Below are 14,666 nucleotides of genomic sequence, written 5' to 3' on the forward strand. Positions count from 1 at the left end.
GAAGTCGTTAGGAAAGAATTAGACAATCATGGGATTCAAAAACGAGTCTATGTACCATTGACTAAATTGAGAAAACGAAAGGAGATATTAAAGAGTGAAGAGAAAATGGTTGAGGCTAATACAGAAACGACCGGTGTTCTGGACAAGGGGAATAGTCCAACATCAAAATTTGATGGAAATAGTGGCCAGCAGTGAGTTTATGAATGATTTCGTTCGTATTGCTTTTACTCAACACTTTTAATAATTTATTCCAGAGACTAGCGTGTGGAATTACCGCGAGATCATCAGGAGTCTTCGAAAATACGAAAAGAATTCGTGCCTGCCATGGGACGACCCTGTGGGATGAGCGAGATGAGTCTAAACAAAAAGGTTCATTCAAAAATACTTTCATATATCCAGGTAAATGCACCTTAGCCTAATACTCGTAGTATTTACCGATTAAATACAATTTTAAAAACCAATGTTTTGTGTGTCTTTTCAGTGTGTGGTAATAAAGTGCACTTTTTGAAAACTACTATAAATTTATTTCTGTATGCAGGTCATGTAAAAGTCATATCATTCCATAATATTCCTGATGAAACATTTTTATATTTCAGTTTTTACTTATGAGGAGGGCTGAAGGTATTTATAACTCAAATAAAAATTCAATATAAACCCATAAATAAATGTTTATTGTGTTCGATCAGATTGATTCAATTCGTAATTTATCATTTATCAGTGTGCGTGACGTAAAGAAAATAATAATAATCCAAAAAGGTATGCGAATAACTAGGAAAATTCGATCGAATGAGAATAAATCATTCGTTATCAGAACCACTGTCGTCAGAATTAGTTCTGCCTCGAATTGTTTTTGATTTCTTGTTTCCAAAGAGTAGATTAGACGGCTTCTTTCCCTTTTCTGGTGGATTCAACAGGTCACCAGTGTATGATATTGCACCAGACTGAGCTATTCTCCACTCCATCATCTCTGCGGAAAAATCGTCGCAATTTCCGAGGTCCGTGAAGCCTATGATGTAGTCTTTTGTCTTGTTGTTTGAGATGAGGGCTATCGTGGAAATTATTTCGATCCACATTATGGAAATAGCTTTAAGAAAGCTTGGGCGGCGAAAGGTGTTCACTGCTGGATAACCCCCTGTTGACGATTTCGGTTTCCTCTTAAGCTCTCGCATTTTGTCTACCTTCACCTTTCGTAAATGCAGTATCTTTCTTCGGGTCAAGAATTGATCCGGGAATTCATCGACTTCTGTATCTCCCGATAAGCATTTCTCAGCTATTTTCTCGACACGAAGGAGAATGAAAATAAAAATCACAATTATCATTGTTCATGTAATGCTTTTTTATTCTCCTCGAGTTGGGGTTGCTTTACTACATTGACTTCGGCCAAAGAACGATTTCCAGCGATCAGAACTTCCTTTTCAGATTCCAATTCTTTAAACTAGAAAACCTCACGGAAAGTTAGTGAGTCGCATATCTAATAATAAGACAAGAAAATAATGAGACAACCGCCTTATTATCCATTTATTGTCATCGATTAAATAATTCACCTGTTTTATCTCATTGAAAATAATATAAGGTATGATACAAGCAGGTATTGCCAAGCCAGGAACAGGGGACAATTTCTCTCAGGCGGCACGAGATAGTGCGGCGGTCACTATCACCTTCCCCTCATCTCCGTGTCATCCCCACTCTGCAGCTGTTCGGCACTGGTGGGACTATTTAAAAAATGATAATTGCAAATAGCAGGAAAAAATGTGAAATATATTTTAAAAAATCAGAAAATAGCGGAAAAAAAATGAGAGCAAAAATTATTGTTATTTACTGTTTTATTTAATTTCCTTCCATGGAAAAACCTTTTTTTCCCATCCATTGACTTAGTGGATTAGGCCTACAGGGGATACCACGTTAAAAAAAACGCGTCAATGACTCTACCCCTTGGGTGACGTGGAAAGAGTTTCACTCTAATTACTTGATTTATGAAACACTCAAACACTCCAGCATTGCGTGTGGTGCCCTCCCTCTCTTGGGGTACAGTACTACGATGCAGCTGGTGTCACTCAAACCCTCAGAACTGAGCCTCTACTTTAGTCAATCCTCTTTGAGCTCAACAGCCCAGTTAGTAAATCAATGAATTTTCGAAAGTGAAGTGAAATAAAAACAAATAGAGATGGTGGATGCTTCGACAAAGAAAAGTTTGAGTGGAATTCCTCTCTTGAAAACAAAAGCTGGACCTCGGGATAACGAACTTTGGCCGAAAAGGCTCCAGGAGGAATTGACATGTCTGATTCAGGTACATTGACTGATTGACTTGTACAGCCATATGTTCTGTCATTTTTACACTGTCGTTTTTTATTGTAGTACACGAAGAATAATAAAGAAGCGGACAATCATTGGTTCCACTTGCAACCGAATGAGGGTGGAACCAAGTGGTTCGGAAAATGTTGGTTTATCCATAATTTGTTGAAGTACGAGTTCGATGTTGAATTCGATGTGAGTAAGAAAGTCTATTGATATCAGTAGTGGGTGGTGAAAGGATGCTCAGTTGAGTTGAAACTTGGGTTTTTTCAAAAATAAAAAAAATTGATCTCTATAAATTATGTGCCAGTTTTCATCCCCATTTTTCCCAGATTCCTGTAACGTATCCAATGACAGCTCCAGAGTTGGCATTACCAGAATTAGATGGGAAAACCGCTAAAATGTACCGAGGAGGGAAAATATGTCTCAGTGACCACTTCAAACCACTTTGGGCTCGCAATGTTCCTAAATTTGGAATTGCTCATGCAATGGCACTCGGGGTACGTCTGATACTTCGTGTAATTGTTAATTAAAATACTCAAGGAACATTACTATTTCAGCTCGGGCCCTGGATGGCCGTTGAGGTCCCCGACTTGATCGAGAAAGGAGTGATAAAGCACAAGGATCAATGCGACTCCAAATAACGATAAATGCATTCTATAATTAATTATCCTGTTCATTCCCATCTTTATGCAAGAAATAATGCAAAACTGGCAGAGAAAAGTTTTACTGTACAAAACAAAACTTTATTGTGTTAAATAAATTATATTTTACATTTCATATTGAACAATACTCTATTTTTCGTCATCTAATTTGATTTTCTTGGTATCTTTAATGATTTCGTCTAATTTGTACAGGTCTTTCAGGGATACATCTCCAGTCCCTCTGTCCAAGGGCTTCGGTTGCGAAGCGTCTGGCTTCCAACCCAGCATATAAATTATTTGAAACGTCGCAGGAACATAAATACTCCCATCATCCTTCGTCTTCCCATAGAGCTCCTCGTAAATAGCTGCAGCAGCCAGTGCAGTCTCTCGTTTCAGGTGCAACTTTCTATTCCTAGCTGCATTATTTTCTGCCATTCCTGAAGTAAACATAATTTTTATAATCTAAAACATGTAAAAATCACCTGAGTCGTCTAAAGAACGTGAACAGTTCCTTCGAATTACCTTTCAAGTCCGACATAACTTCAAACATCGAAGGATACCCAATAACCATTTCATCACAATCAATAGTTAACATAGTGAATCCAGCTCTCGTCATCAAGCTGCCAATATCCCTAATTTGTGTGAATGGTGAGACGTGAGGAGCGATTCCTCCATCCCTCTCCAATTCTGCGAGTTGCAGGGAACTTCTGAAGAATGCAGTAACGACAATTGTATACAATATCTCTTCGTTATTATGAAATTCTAATAATTAATTATTAATATTATTTCAAGAGTGATCCATTTTTCTTAAAGTCATTTAAAGCACTGCCCGATTAAGATGTCCTACCTCAATTCATAGAGAGTATCGCCCCCGAAAATTGCACCCATAAAGACCCCATCATTCTTAAGGCTCTGAATGATTTTGCTGAAACACCCAGGAAGATCATTAACCCAGTGAAGACTCAAGCAGCTTAACACAAGATCGAGACTGTTCTGCTCCAGAGAGAAATTTTCTTCATCAAGAATTTTCCTCTCGATCTCGACATTCTCAGGAACCATCGCTTGCTCGACGAAGCTCGAAGACATGTCAGCTAGAATTAATTTCTTCACGCTATCAGAATGAATATTCCTGGAGACATAGCCCCGACCGCATCCCAAGTCCAGAGCACATTGAAATTCTCTTTTTATATCAAATACTCTGTCAGCGAGTCTGAAACCCACTTCTTCTTTTAGATAATCGTACAATTTCACCTCTGGGTCTCTAGCTGCTCTCTCTCGTTGTAAAAGTTTGGCATTCCTATCGAAAACATTCATCACACTGTTGGGAGGTAGATTTCTGCAGCATGAAGAAGTGGCAATACTCCGCAGATTCAAAACTCTTGTTTTTGTGAGGTTAAGAGTCATTTTTATCACTTTTCACTAATTTCTAATTGTATTTCAGAGTTTCTTCAGTTATTCTAGGGAAAAGAGAACGGTTATTACTTGCAGCAATCCCTTGAATTTATTGAAAAGAGTTGAACGTCTCTTCTGGGAAGCAAAAGTGATAAACTTCCATGTTTATATTATCGGCTCCAAAACACGTACACGTGACTTGACTTCGAAGTTTGGCTCTGAAAAACTTCGAATCAATTAATCATGAATTAATGAATTATTTTAATTATAGGAAATCGGACTTTATGATTTATTAAATTCTATATTTAAAAAAAGTCTCATAATTAATTCCGCAAGTTTTTCTTATTCTTAATTCATGCGCATCTATCTATTCTGGAACAAATTTATTCCAATAATTTGCATGAAAAATAAAATATCTGTAAAGAGACGTCAAATATCTTAATGAATTCAGCTTATAAAAGGTAAAATCCAAATATTTAAAAAATCAGTGAGAGCCAATATAATTATTCGCATAAGGTAATACAAAACAATGTGACTGGTTCAGAGTAAGAATGTAAGTTCTTTCGGTGGTGTTATATCAATTCAACGAGGCATGACATGCGGAAATTATTGAATGAATGAAAAATTGACGCATGTGCGACTCATAAAACGAAAATAAAATTATCATTCCATTAATCAGTGCTGCGTCAATGTCTTAATTATACGTTAACACCGTTGAACACTTCCGGATTGTTCTTAAATTAATTAATGAACGAATGAGCAAAAGTCTAAATAATATTCAATCACATGAATTAAGATCTTAATTAGCGTGATAAAAATGGTCTTAACAAAAAATTACTTACCTCCCGTAATTTCGGAGATATCTCCGAAAAATTAATGTAATGATCTCCTTATAACACTTAGCCACTAATTGTATGCCATAAAATCGAATCCACGTGGAAAGTTAACAAGATTATTGAACTCTCAATTACATTGTATAAAATTTCAGCAATAGATTATTTGGTGAGGGAGTTTATGAAGACAACTGGAGGTCTTAGAGATTTCGTAACCAAGGTCACGGCCACTATACCCACGTATGTAGAGAATTCACACTCCGTATGTAAATGAAAAGTTTATCGGTGTCATGTGTCAGGAAAATCAGTGCCTCCACGAGTTGACGGTTTAAAAAAAATTCTCCAATACAACTAGACGGTTTTCAAAATAATCTAAAGTTCCTCAAAAAAATTCTGGTTCTGCCTCAACAAATGCCTGGTTCTGCCTCAACAAATTCTATTTCAATCCTCTTTGTTTTTGCAAACAAACTTATCTAAGACTGAAAGTTCTTAAAAAGTGCATCCGCTGTGAAACAGATTAAAACTCAAAATACGTAAGAGCTCAAGTTCATCGAAGCTCAAGGCCCCTCTTTTTTTCCAAGCCTATCAATGATTTCAAATATCCCAGATAATGAAATCAGTATTTGTTATCAGTTATCACTCTTCCTCCCTACGTCCCGATTATATCATCAATAACTGAAGAAAACTGTTCGAAAATGTGGAAAGTCACTCTGAAATCAATATAAGATTGCATAAATCCCGATCGATAACACAGGAACTAAATAAATCTAAACAAATCTCGCCCCTTCCCTAAGAGCCGTTTAAAAAAAGCCGATAAACTCTCTAAAGGAATGAGATAATTCAAGCACTTGAGGCAAAACAAAAAATAAGGCCGAAAAGATGAAAAAAAAAATGAGCCGATGAGGAAGTGCTCCTTTCTACCACGTGTAAAATCTGCTCCCACCCTGGCGAAAAAAACATCAAGACCACCTGGTGATTGGTCGTCGAGTGGAGGCTCGTCGTCGCAGAATAGCCGAGAGAGGAAAACAAGTTGAAAAAAAAAGCCTAAAAAAAGTGGTGAGTTATATCTCACGGTATCGGAGCCAGACGTATGAGTTAAATTGAAACCGGCCAGTGCACTCGTGGATTTGTGCGTGAGAGTATCTCTCAATTAAAATAAATCATCGATCCAGTGAAATAGCAATGGAAAAATTAATTTTCCAACTTCAGTGATAAAATACTCGTGCTCCGAATGTCTGAAAATAACCGCATGTTTCGGTAACACGTGGTATCAATTGAAACGTATGAAATAATAATACGTGGAGTCCACTATTGAAAACGTGGGATTTTACGGTAAATCTTTTAATAATCTGTGATAAACATAACCTTAAAGATTCGATGATGTTATCGGGTTTTTTACGACGTAATAGGATTTGGTGTGATTGATCGATTTATTTGAAGATTATCATTGGTCATTTTGATTGATCATTTAATTGTTGGTGGGTTCTTAGTGATCGAATTACGGATTTCGGAGTTGAATGAAACAAACACGTTGCGTCATCTCGGTTATTATTGGAGTTGCGAGGAAATTGTTGGAGAGGCTTTTTTTTATTTATCTTTTTTATTTACTTTTTAATGGGGCGGGATTTGGTATTTATGAGAGGTCAATGGAAAGATGTGGGTAATGAGAGAATTGGCGGTGGTCGGGGGTTTTATCAATTGATTTGACGGCTGTGCGATTGTGATTTTATTAACCAGTACTCACTGTGGCCTTGTCGCTAATTTTATTCGTGATTCGTTTAAGGGTCATCTTGCGGCTTTTTAATTTATTTATTTCTGAGGGTTTTTGGTGATTGTGATAATTGGATGGTTTTTAATGAATTTTTAAGCTCATGTTTTTCGGTGAATACGGAATTATCTGCGTTATGGACAATCGATGGAATATCGGGAGAATGTGATTAAAAAACAAATTGGAAAATTAATTTGAATTTCAGATTCTTTCGACTGTCTGCAATCGGGCGAGTATTTTAATTTCGGCGTTTTAATAGACACGTTGTGATGTAATCAAAAATAGATAAAAGTGGAAATGGGAGTCGACGATTTCCAAGAGACATTAACTTATGTTGATTATAAAAATGATCTTCAATTATCAAAGTTGGTAATCAATTCCATTGAATATCAAAAAAAAAATTCCAGGAACAGAATTACTACTCATCAAAACTTGAAACCACTCAAACAAAAAAATCTAATTGAAATTCCCTGCGCAATATTTGAATTGGTAGAACGAATTCATAATGCTAATAACACGGAAAAGATGAAAAATTACAAAGTAAAACTAGTAACTAAGAGGAGTAAAATCGTCAGGTTTTTACCTTTCAAAAAAGCACTGCATAATACATCGAGAGAGATTGACGATTTTTCAATGGGATTTTTTAGTCGCTGAATAGCAGAGTCTCTTAACGAAAAGAAATGTTAACGAGGTAGCCTTGAGGTGAAATGTCCCGAAGCCTGCCAGATAGAGTGGCAGGGGTGTATTATGCCCATGGCCTTTTCTGCTCGTCACATCCAATTGCAGCTCTTTCACTAGCAATTACAGTCGTTCTCCTATGCTGGTGAGTCCATATCTGCCACAATGGTACTCTAAAAAAAAACATATTCTTAATTTTTGAGGAAAGAGAGACTGTATGCGATTCAAGGGGATCATGAATATCTGATAAATTTATGCATTGGTTTGTCCCTCAGTTATCCACTAGTGAATCTGCCTATGCCAGGCAATGCACCAAGAACAGTGATAAATCAGACAATTGGTATTTCCAATGGAACCGAGAGTTCATCACTGTACGTCCAGCAAGTTGTTTTGAGGACGGGAGTTATCCCATGGAGCAGCGATCTCGCATTATCCGATGCCTTTCGAGGCCCTCTCTACGAGGTCTTCAATCTCCTGGAGATTATCCAGAATTATCAGGACCCAGAAACGTAAATATCACATAGCAATAGTTGAAATATTATCCGCGCATGATTAATTATCTTTTTATTTGCCATTTAAAGATTGAAAACACTTGGCCAAGTGTGTTTGCACATCGAGGCTGTGAAAAAACGAAGTGCAAATTCAAAGAAACCCGAGATACTTCCTGAATACAACTGTTTAATCCTGTCGCCAGCTAATTTCTGGCAACAGAGCATCGAGTTATTCAACCAGGATAATGACGTTATTGGAACGATATTCTCCTACCAGAATCTACAGAAGGGCAAAATAAGCCTTGCTGAAATGCTCTTTGGTATGAATCTCAAAGAAACTGGTGTTAAACGGTATCCAGTACGTGTCAGACAGAGAGTACTTCAATATGCAGTTACTATATTCCTGAAAGAGTACGATCCTAGGTAAATACGCGTATGACGTCTTGAATAAATATTTGTGGATTAAAGAGCAAATCAACGGTGAGATAATGTAAAATTATAATTTCCAAGGTCCACGATTGCAAAATAATAGGGAATTCGGATTTTAACTCAAATAATTGTCTTTCTCTTTAGATTCATCGAGGGTTTAAAAACAAGATTGACAGCCTACTACTCCCTTCATCAGTCTCCAAAAGCTGAGTTACGCCCTCAAACAGACGAAACCCTTCACATTTTCTATCCGGGTGAATTTAACTACAATGACTTCTTTCCTCTTATGATGACGTTCTTTGCTCTTTTCATTTACGTTTATTTCTCGGTGAGAAAAATGGAATTGATAAAATCTAAAATTGGTGTGGCCTTCAGTGCGACAGTAACCGTGATATCCTCACTGTCAATGACAGTAGGAGTCTGTTTCTTCTTCGGTTTGACACTCAGTCTCAGTGGCAAAGAGATATTTCCATATATGGTGGTGATAGTAGGTCTGGAGAATGTTTTGGTCCTGACGAAGAGTGTCGTGAGCACTCCAACACACCTAGATGTTAAAATAAGAGTGGCTCAGGGTCTCTCGAAGGAAGGCTGGTCCATAACGAAAAATCTACTGACAGAAGTGACAATTTTAACAATTGGACTCTTCACTTTCGTCCCGGCAATCCAGGAGTTCTGTATTTTCGCCATTGTCGGGCTTCTCAATGACTTCTTCCTGCAAATGGTCTTCTTCTCGACGATTCTTGCCATGGATATTCGAAGAATGGAGCTGTCAAGTGACAACTCACGGTTCCAATTCACTCATATTCCTGCCACGAGGAAACAGCAGTTCACTACTATAGTCCCTAATAAAAAGCCCAATTTCTTCAGGTCCAAGTCACATCCCAGGCTCAATGGAATGACAGGACCCACAAATATCATTGCACCAACTACCCAGAACACTCAGACGCTCGTGAAAATACCCAAGAGGCTGAGGCTTGTTCACTTCTGGGCGAGAACTAGAATCTTCCAGCGGGCTTTCATGGTTTGGATGGTCGTGTGGATCTCCATGATCATTTACAATTCTGGAATCATTGAGCATTTGATTCATCTCAGTGACACCCTTAAAGCTGACAGTGACATCGAGAGCTACACGATGGAGAGGCCACACACGCTTAAAAGTTACGTCGAATTCAAGAAACTGAAGCCAATGATCGTCACCTCCACGAGTCCTCCTAGTATTGTTAATGAAGTGAGTTTTACTGTTTTTTTTTGAATGATAATATATACTAACTGCTAGATAATCTAGCTATATGGAAAGAAATTGTGTAAGAAATTGCTGTCTCTAAGGCAGCAAGACATTTCTTAACTTTTTGCAATAATGATGAGTCATGATGTTTGTCGTCATCACTATAATGACGACAAGAAGAAATATCTAAGTGAAGCCGTAACATTCTTGTTGAAAAAACATTCATGAGTTTTAAAACCTAATCTCGAAATATTCGAATCATTCACTTTCTTCAATGGTTTGATTTTTAAATCCACTATTTTTCACTCCCATATTTACCTCATTTTTCTGTATCTAATTATTTTAATGAATTCATTTTTTATAGCTTCCCAATCCAAACAACATAACAGAGGATTTAAAGAAACTCCGTCCACTAGATTTTCCCCCGTGGAATCGTCTCTCTCTTTATCACTGGTCCTCGATCCTCACGATGTACAACATCTCCACAGCAGGTGAACAAATAACAGTCCTCCCAGCGATAAAAATATCCCACGCGGTAAATCCTCAATTATCACGACGAATCAGCAATCCAAATGACGTACAGCATTTTCAATGGCAGAGCTTGGCAACGGCTGCCCTTGATCCCCTGGACTTTTCAGGTATGTCTGACGTAGAACCATGATTTATTCAAAGACTTCAAAGACACTGACATCAATGACTGCATCAATTATTGGATAGATTAGTAATTTGAAGGGAAATATGGCAGAATGAAGCAACTCCTCGAATTCATCTGACTTATTTAACTCTTTCCAGATATCGAAGTTCCCTCTAGATCAGAAAGTCGTGGATTCAATACAGACGCTCCCTTCGTTCCTTCGAGTCCCATGGAGATTTTCCTGGCAGCTCTACTCTGTCTAATCAGCGTTATAGTAGTTGCCTACACAATGGTAGTTCTCTATCGGTGTATCTGTACTCGTAATTACGCAGAGTGGCGAGCAAGCTGGCACCAGCAGGATAAAACCCAGGACTCATCCACCCAACTGGTCCTGGAGGCCCTTCCACTAGTGCTGGAGGGTCACTCCCAGGAGGTAGAGTGCATCGCCACAGATGGTGACACAATAGCCAGTACATGTCTAGCTGGTCACATAAAAATATGGGACGTCACCACTGGGGATATGCTGGCACACATTGATAGAAAGAAATTTCTCAATTCCAGCCAGAGGGACCTCAGTAATCCCACCCCTGATGATGAGTTGATGTCAGATTATGAGAGTGGATCACCTCCATCTCGAGGTGAAATAGAGGGCAACTCCTTTGGGCTCTACTCCTCGCCTGGGGGACGACAAAAGTACTCTCCAGGTGGGAACTTTCCCAAAAACTCTCAAGGAAGAAAGAGACACTCCATGAACTCTTTAGATTACGATTACCAGATCGAGTGCTCGAGTGACAAAAGGAAAATGTCGAGAAATCTCCACTCTTTCGAGTTTCCTGACCTGAGACCCTCAATTAACACCAAATTCTCAACGATGAGGTTCCAACCGAAACAGGAGTGTTATGAGAATGGTTTTGACTTCGGTAATGACTACAAGCAGTTGTTCGATCAGTTCAGAAGATCTAACGATGACGTTCACAAGTGCGTGGGGAGTGAAGTGATTAATACCTGTGGAGGGCTTGGTAAATTTGAATTAAATGACAGTGCAACGTCTCTCAGCACTGATAGAACAGTGCAGACTGTGCAGAACGTTGCACCGATCTGGTGCATCGATTATCAAGAGAATATTCTAGTGGTGGGGTGTGCCAATGGAGTTCTGGAGTTTTGGGAGGGAAGCACAGGGCGATTCAAGTGTTTCTTCGATGATGGAAGTCGATTGGGGATATCGTCAGTGAAACTCGTGGGTTGTAGGGTTGTTGCGGCTAAGCTCAATGGGTCCGTGGACTTTTTGGAGCTCGAGAGATACAGCGAGGGACATCAAATTGATTGGGGATTTACTTCTGGGAGGAGAACACACGTGAGAACTGGAAGTGCTGGCTCCCCCATGGACATTGGGGGATTTCCTCAAGTCGAGGAGGATCTCAGGTGCCTCAAAAAGGGCTCTCACAGGGCTCATCAGCAGGCTATCACTGTTCTTGATAGCGAGGGAGGAAGAGTGCTCACTGGAAGCCAGGATCACACCCTCAAAGTGTTTAGGTAATTGAAATCATTCCGTTTTTCATTCTAGACATTGTAGAATGCATTACCCTTCTATTTTTTACAGCTTGTACTTTTCCTGTTAATCAGTCGTGTAAAACAATAGAAAAAAAGATGATAACCTTTATATTGTCTCATTTGTTTTGTTTTTTTTTTCTGCACGACCATTGCAGACTAGAAGACCAACAACCACTTTATACTCTTCATGGACACTGCGGTCCCATTTCTTGTCTCTTCATCGACCGCATGAGTCCCATGACATCTGGTAGTGGTTCCCAGGATGGACTTCTCTGTGTCTGGGATTTATTAACAGGTGAAATGAATTAACCTAATATTCGCAGTGCCCTCTAGTCAACTGTACTTTTAGTTTCTCAGAGTGAATTGAAGGAATTAAAATGAATCTTGGAAATTTTCCTTGATTTTCAGGTACGTGTATGTATAGCATACACGCACACGATGGTGCTGTGGCGGCAATAACTTGTTCAGCCTCGTACGTGATAAGCATTGGTACAGATGAACGTCTCTGCGTTTGGGAGAGATTTCAGGGTCATTTACTTCATGCCCTACCGGCTCACAGGGCAGCCTATAGTCTTCAATTAGTCATGCTGACACATCAATTACTCATAACTAGCAATCAGGGTTCTCTGGTCGTTTGGGACGTTCGAACGGGTGAACCCGTGAGAGAAGTACGATTAGATCATAAAGACAGTTGTGTTTACGTTAAACAAATGATTGCACTTAGGGACAGCATTGTTTGCGATTTTGGACGACAGTTGCGAATAGTCAGATTTCCCTTAGTCTCTGATAAGTTGGACTGAACAATTTTTATCATATATTTTATTAAAAACAATATAAGGAACTACTGTAAATAGAGAATTTCCTTCGTTTAATTAGTTGCTTTGACCTTCTGCCTATCTCAAATCGTACGCTTCTTCGATTTCTCCTATTCAATAATTAATGTTGTTACTGGTTATCATTGAGAGTATGGTCATGAATATTATTGGTGAAATTTAGATAATTTTAGGCGACCGGCTGTGCAACATAATGATGATAGTTTTATCAGTACTAAAGCCAGATATGAATCATCCATTTTATTTCGTAAATTGAGAAAGACAGAGTTTTTTTTTCTAATTTGTCGGGTGGTTATTGATGAAAATATATTTATCTATTGAATATTGCCAATTTAGAGTAAAGTCTTGGAAAAATTGTGAGATATTGGATGTTTTTAAATGTATATCGAGTGAATGGGGATTGTGAGAAACAGAATCAAATTTTTTGGGAATAATTCATAATTTTATAGCGATAAGTTCATATTGAATTTTTAGAAATCGATGAAAATACGCCTGGCATCACTTAATTTATAATTTCGCATTTTTAATGTTTGAGAGTGCCTTTATACGATCCGTCACCTTGTTTTCGTTACTTCATCACTTGAATTCAGTAGTAATATACTTCACGAACAATTGCGTCAGACAATGCGTCTGGTTTATTTTTCATACTTGATAATACATATAAATACGAAAAAGACGAACCCGATTGAAGATTTTATATGAATTTAAACAGCCCGAAATAATATTTTGATAAGCATTAATTTAAGAATATTGCGGGGTTCTATAATTAGTCTTAACTCGATTATTCAGATTGAAAATAAAGTGTACCCGGCATCATCAATAAAAATATATTTTTAAAGGGTGTGGTAGCTGATAATCGGTGAGAGTAAAAAATAGATTATCTGAAAATCCTCGAGATCGCGGTGACAGATACAACAAAAAAATCGTGCTGATTTTAGACTGAATATAGATTCAAAGCCGAAGAAATGATGGGAAAAGAAACAAATAGATAATTGTCATCGATCACACTGTGTCTTTGATACGAGAACATTTTTTTACTGAGAAATCAATGTATGTCGTAGAATTAATATTTTCATCGACCAAAGTGAATGTTAAACGATCGTACTTGCGAAATTATTTAATTATTAATATTTTTAGGTTTTAATATTATTCAATTTGTTTGTGACAGCAACTAGAGCCGACCCGCGTGAATTTTTGTATTTATTAATTTAATAATAAATTTAGATTATTGACCATTAAGTTTGTGGTGATTTATTTTAATTCCATTAAAAGCTTCTTTTAAAAATTGTCCTTAAAAAATGTAGTTATCAATTCCCTGAAGATCCTTGGAGTCGCCTGAAGGAATAAATGAATTCTTAAGAATCCTCGATAAATCCTCGAAAAATTAATGAATTCAGAGACATTGCACTTTCCTAAACAGCATGGAAAATGTGATGGAATAGATTGTTGGCAATTGGATGAAGGTAAATGCCTTAATCTTAATCCAGAATCGGTGTCAATCGGTTTTGTAGATGTAGCAGTAATCTTCAGTACTTTGCGATTAATGAGAATGACGATAAGTGGAATTGTACAGATGATTTATATCCCATACTTAGAACATTGAGACCTCTAATCAAACTAGGAATTATGAACTTTGTGACAACTCGATTGTTGGTCCACAATAAATCCACCAATCAATTCCAATTTACGAAAAAATATTTAAAAAATTTACCGATTTATTGCGAAATAATCCTACGGTTTTATTTTCCACTAAAAGCGATGTGTTTTTCTCACTATTAATCATCTTACCTCCGCGTCTCACGTCATTCTGTGATCCTCAGAAAGAAAATCCGAACAGATGCGAAGATTACCCGTGCATTTACATTACGTTCACAAATATCAATACCCGGTTTAATT

The 14,666-nt window shown here is 37.8% G+C and overlaps 4 protein-coding genes and 1 long non-coding RNA gene across 9 annotated transcripts in view; 3 read left to right on the top strand and 2 right to left on the bottom strand.

The window, feature by feature from the left end:
* Window positions 1–7,626, bottom strand: part of LOC105270935 (uncharacterized) — a 21,475-nt gene extending 13,849 nt beyond the window's left edge. Inside the window, exon 1 of the long non-coding RNA XR_892610.1 lies at window positions 7,513–7,626. This is a non-coding gene — a long non-coding RNA (uncharacterized lncRNA). The remainder of the gene's footprint in view (window positions 1–7,512) is intronic.
* Window positions 18–430, top strand: LOC105270932 (copper chaperone for superoxide dismutase-like). Its single transcript, XM_011312175.1, has 2 exons — window positions 18–191; window positions 257–430. Exons 1-2 carry the CDS (start codon window positions 106–108, stop codon window positions 417–419), a joined length of 249 nt encoding a protein of 82 aa, XP_011310477.1. The 5' UTR covers window positions 18–105; the 3' UTR covers window positions 420–430.
* Window positions 2,064–2,939, top strand: Ufc1 (Ubiquitin-fold modifier conjugating enzyme 1). Its single transcript, XM_011312174.1, has 4 exons — window positions 2,064–2,287; window positions 2,356–2,487; window positions 2,625–2,792; window positions 2,853–2,939. The coding sequence occupies exons 1-4, from the start codon at window positions 2,165–2,167 to the stop codon at window positions 2,934–2,936; spliced, it is 507 nt and encodes a 168-aa protein (XP_011310476.1). The 5' UTR covers window positions 2,064–2,164; the 3' UTR covers window positions 2,937–2,939.
* Window positions 2,943–4,554, bottom strand: LOC105270930 (NADH dehydrogenase [ubiquinone] 1 alpha subcomplex assembly factor 5). Its single transcript, XM_011312172.1, has 3 exons — window positions 3,784–4,554; window positions 3,459–3,643; window positions 2,943–3,373 (listed from the first exon to the last, which is right to left on the bottom strand). The coding sequence occupies exons 1-3, from the start codon at window positions 4,338–4,340 to the stop codon at window positions 3,087–3,089; spliced, it is 1,029 nt and encodes a 342-aa protein (XP_011310474.1). The 5' UTR covers window positions 4,341–4,554; the 3' UTR covers window positions 2,943–3,086.
* On the top strand, window positions 6,124–13,997 carry SCAP (SREBP cleavage activating protein). Of its 5 annotated transcripts, XM_011312170.1 has the most exons (10): window positions 6,666–6,731; window positions 7,135–7,294; window positions 7,577–7,752; window positions 7,883–8,116; window positions 8,189–8,521; window positions 8,672–9,755; window positions 10,117–10,390; window positions 10,545–11,919; window positions 12,093–12,232; window positions 12,346–13,997. In XM_011312170.1, exons 3-10 carry the CDS (start codon window positions 7,637–7,639, stop codon window positions 12,735–12,737), a joined length of 3,948 nt encoding a protein of 1,315 aa, XP_011310472.1. In that variant the 5' UTR covers window positions 6,666–6,731; window positions 7,135–7,294; window positions 7,577–7,636; the 3' UTR covers window positions 12,738–13,997. The 5 variants fall into 5 exon arrangements, with proteins under 5 accessions (XP_011310471.1, XP_011310468.1, XP_011310473.1 ...); XM_011312169.1 differs by lacking the exons at window positions 6,666–6,731; window positions 7,135–7,294 and adding an exon at window positions 6,124–6,217; XM_011312166.1 differs by lacking the exons at window positions 6,666–6,731; window positions 7,135–7,294 and adding an exon at window positions 6,225–6,493.
* Window positions 13,998–14,666: the final 669 nt, after the last annotated feature.

Source organism: Fopius arisanus, unplaced genomic scaffold, assembly GCF_000806365.1.
Source record: "Fopius arisanus strain USDA-PBARC FA_bdor unplaced genomic scaffold, ASM80636v1 scaffold00097, whole genome shotgun sequence".
NCBI classification, from domain to species: domain Eukaryota; kingdom Metazoa; phylum Arthropoda; class Insecta; order Hymenoptera; family Braconidae; genus Fopius; species Fopius arisanus.

Bases quoted from the DNA above. Each gene is read 5' to 3' on its own strand.
- LOC105270932 (XM_011312175.1), top strand. From the start codon at position 106: ATGGTTGAGGCTAATACAGAAACGACCGGTGTTCTGGACAAGGGGAAT. The intron at 192-256 runs GTGAGTTTATGA...TTTATTCCAGAG, and splicing joins GATGGAAATAGTGGCCAGCA to ACTAGCGTGTGGAATTACCG.
- Ufc1 (XM_011312174.1), top strand. From the start codon at position 2,165: ATGGTGGATGCTTCGACAAAGAAAAGTTTGAGTGGAATTCCTCTCTTG. The intron at 2,288-2,355 runs GTACATTGACTG...TTTTTATTGTAG, and splicing joins AATTGACATGTCTGATTCAG to TACACGAAGAATAATAAAGA. The intron at 2,793-2,852 runs GTACGTCTGATA...TTACTATTTCAG, and splicing joins CTCATGCAATGGCACTCGGG to CTCGGGCCCTGGATGGCCGT.
- LOC105270930 (XM_011312172.1), bottom strand. From the start codon at position 4,340: ATGACTCTTAACCTCACAAAAACAAGAGTTTTGAATCTGCGGAGTATT. The intron at 3,644-3,783 runs GTAGGACATCTT...TGCATTCTTCAG, and splicing joins GATACTCTCTATGAATTGAG to AAGTTCCCTGCAACTCGCAG. The intron at 3,374-3,458 runs GTAATTCGAAGG...TGTTTACTTCAG, and splicing joins AGTTATGTCGGACTTGAAAG to GAATGGCAGAAAATAATGCA.
- SCAP (XM_011312169.1), top strand. From the start codon at position 7,637: ATGTCCCGAAGCCTGCCAGATAGAGTGGCAGGGGTGTATTATGCCCAT. The intron at 9,756-10,116 runs GTGAGTTTTACT...CATTTTTTATAG, and splicing joins CTCCTAGTATTGTTAATGAA to CTTCCCAATCCAAACAACAT. The intron at 11,920-12,092 runs GTAATTGAAATC...CGACCATTGCAG, and splicing joins CACACCCTCAAAGTGTTTAG to ACTAGAAGACCAACAACCAC.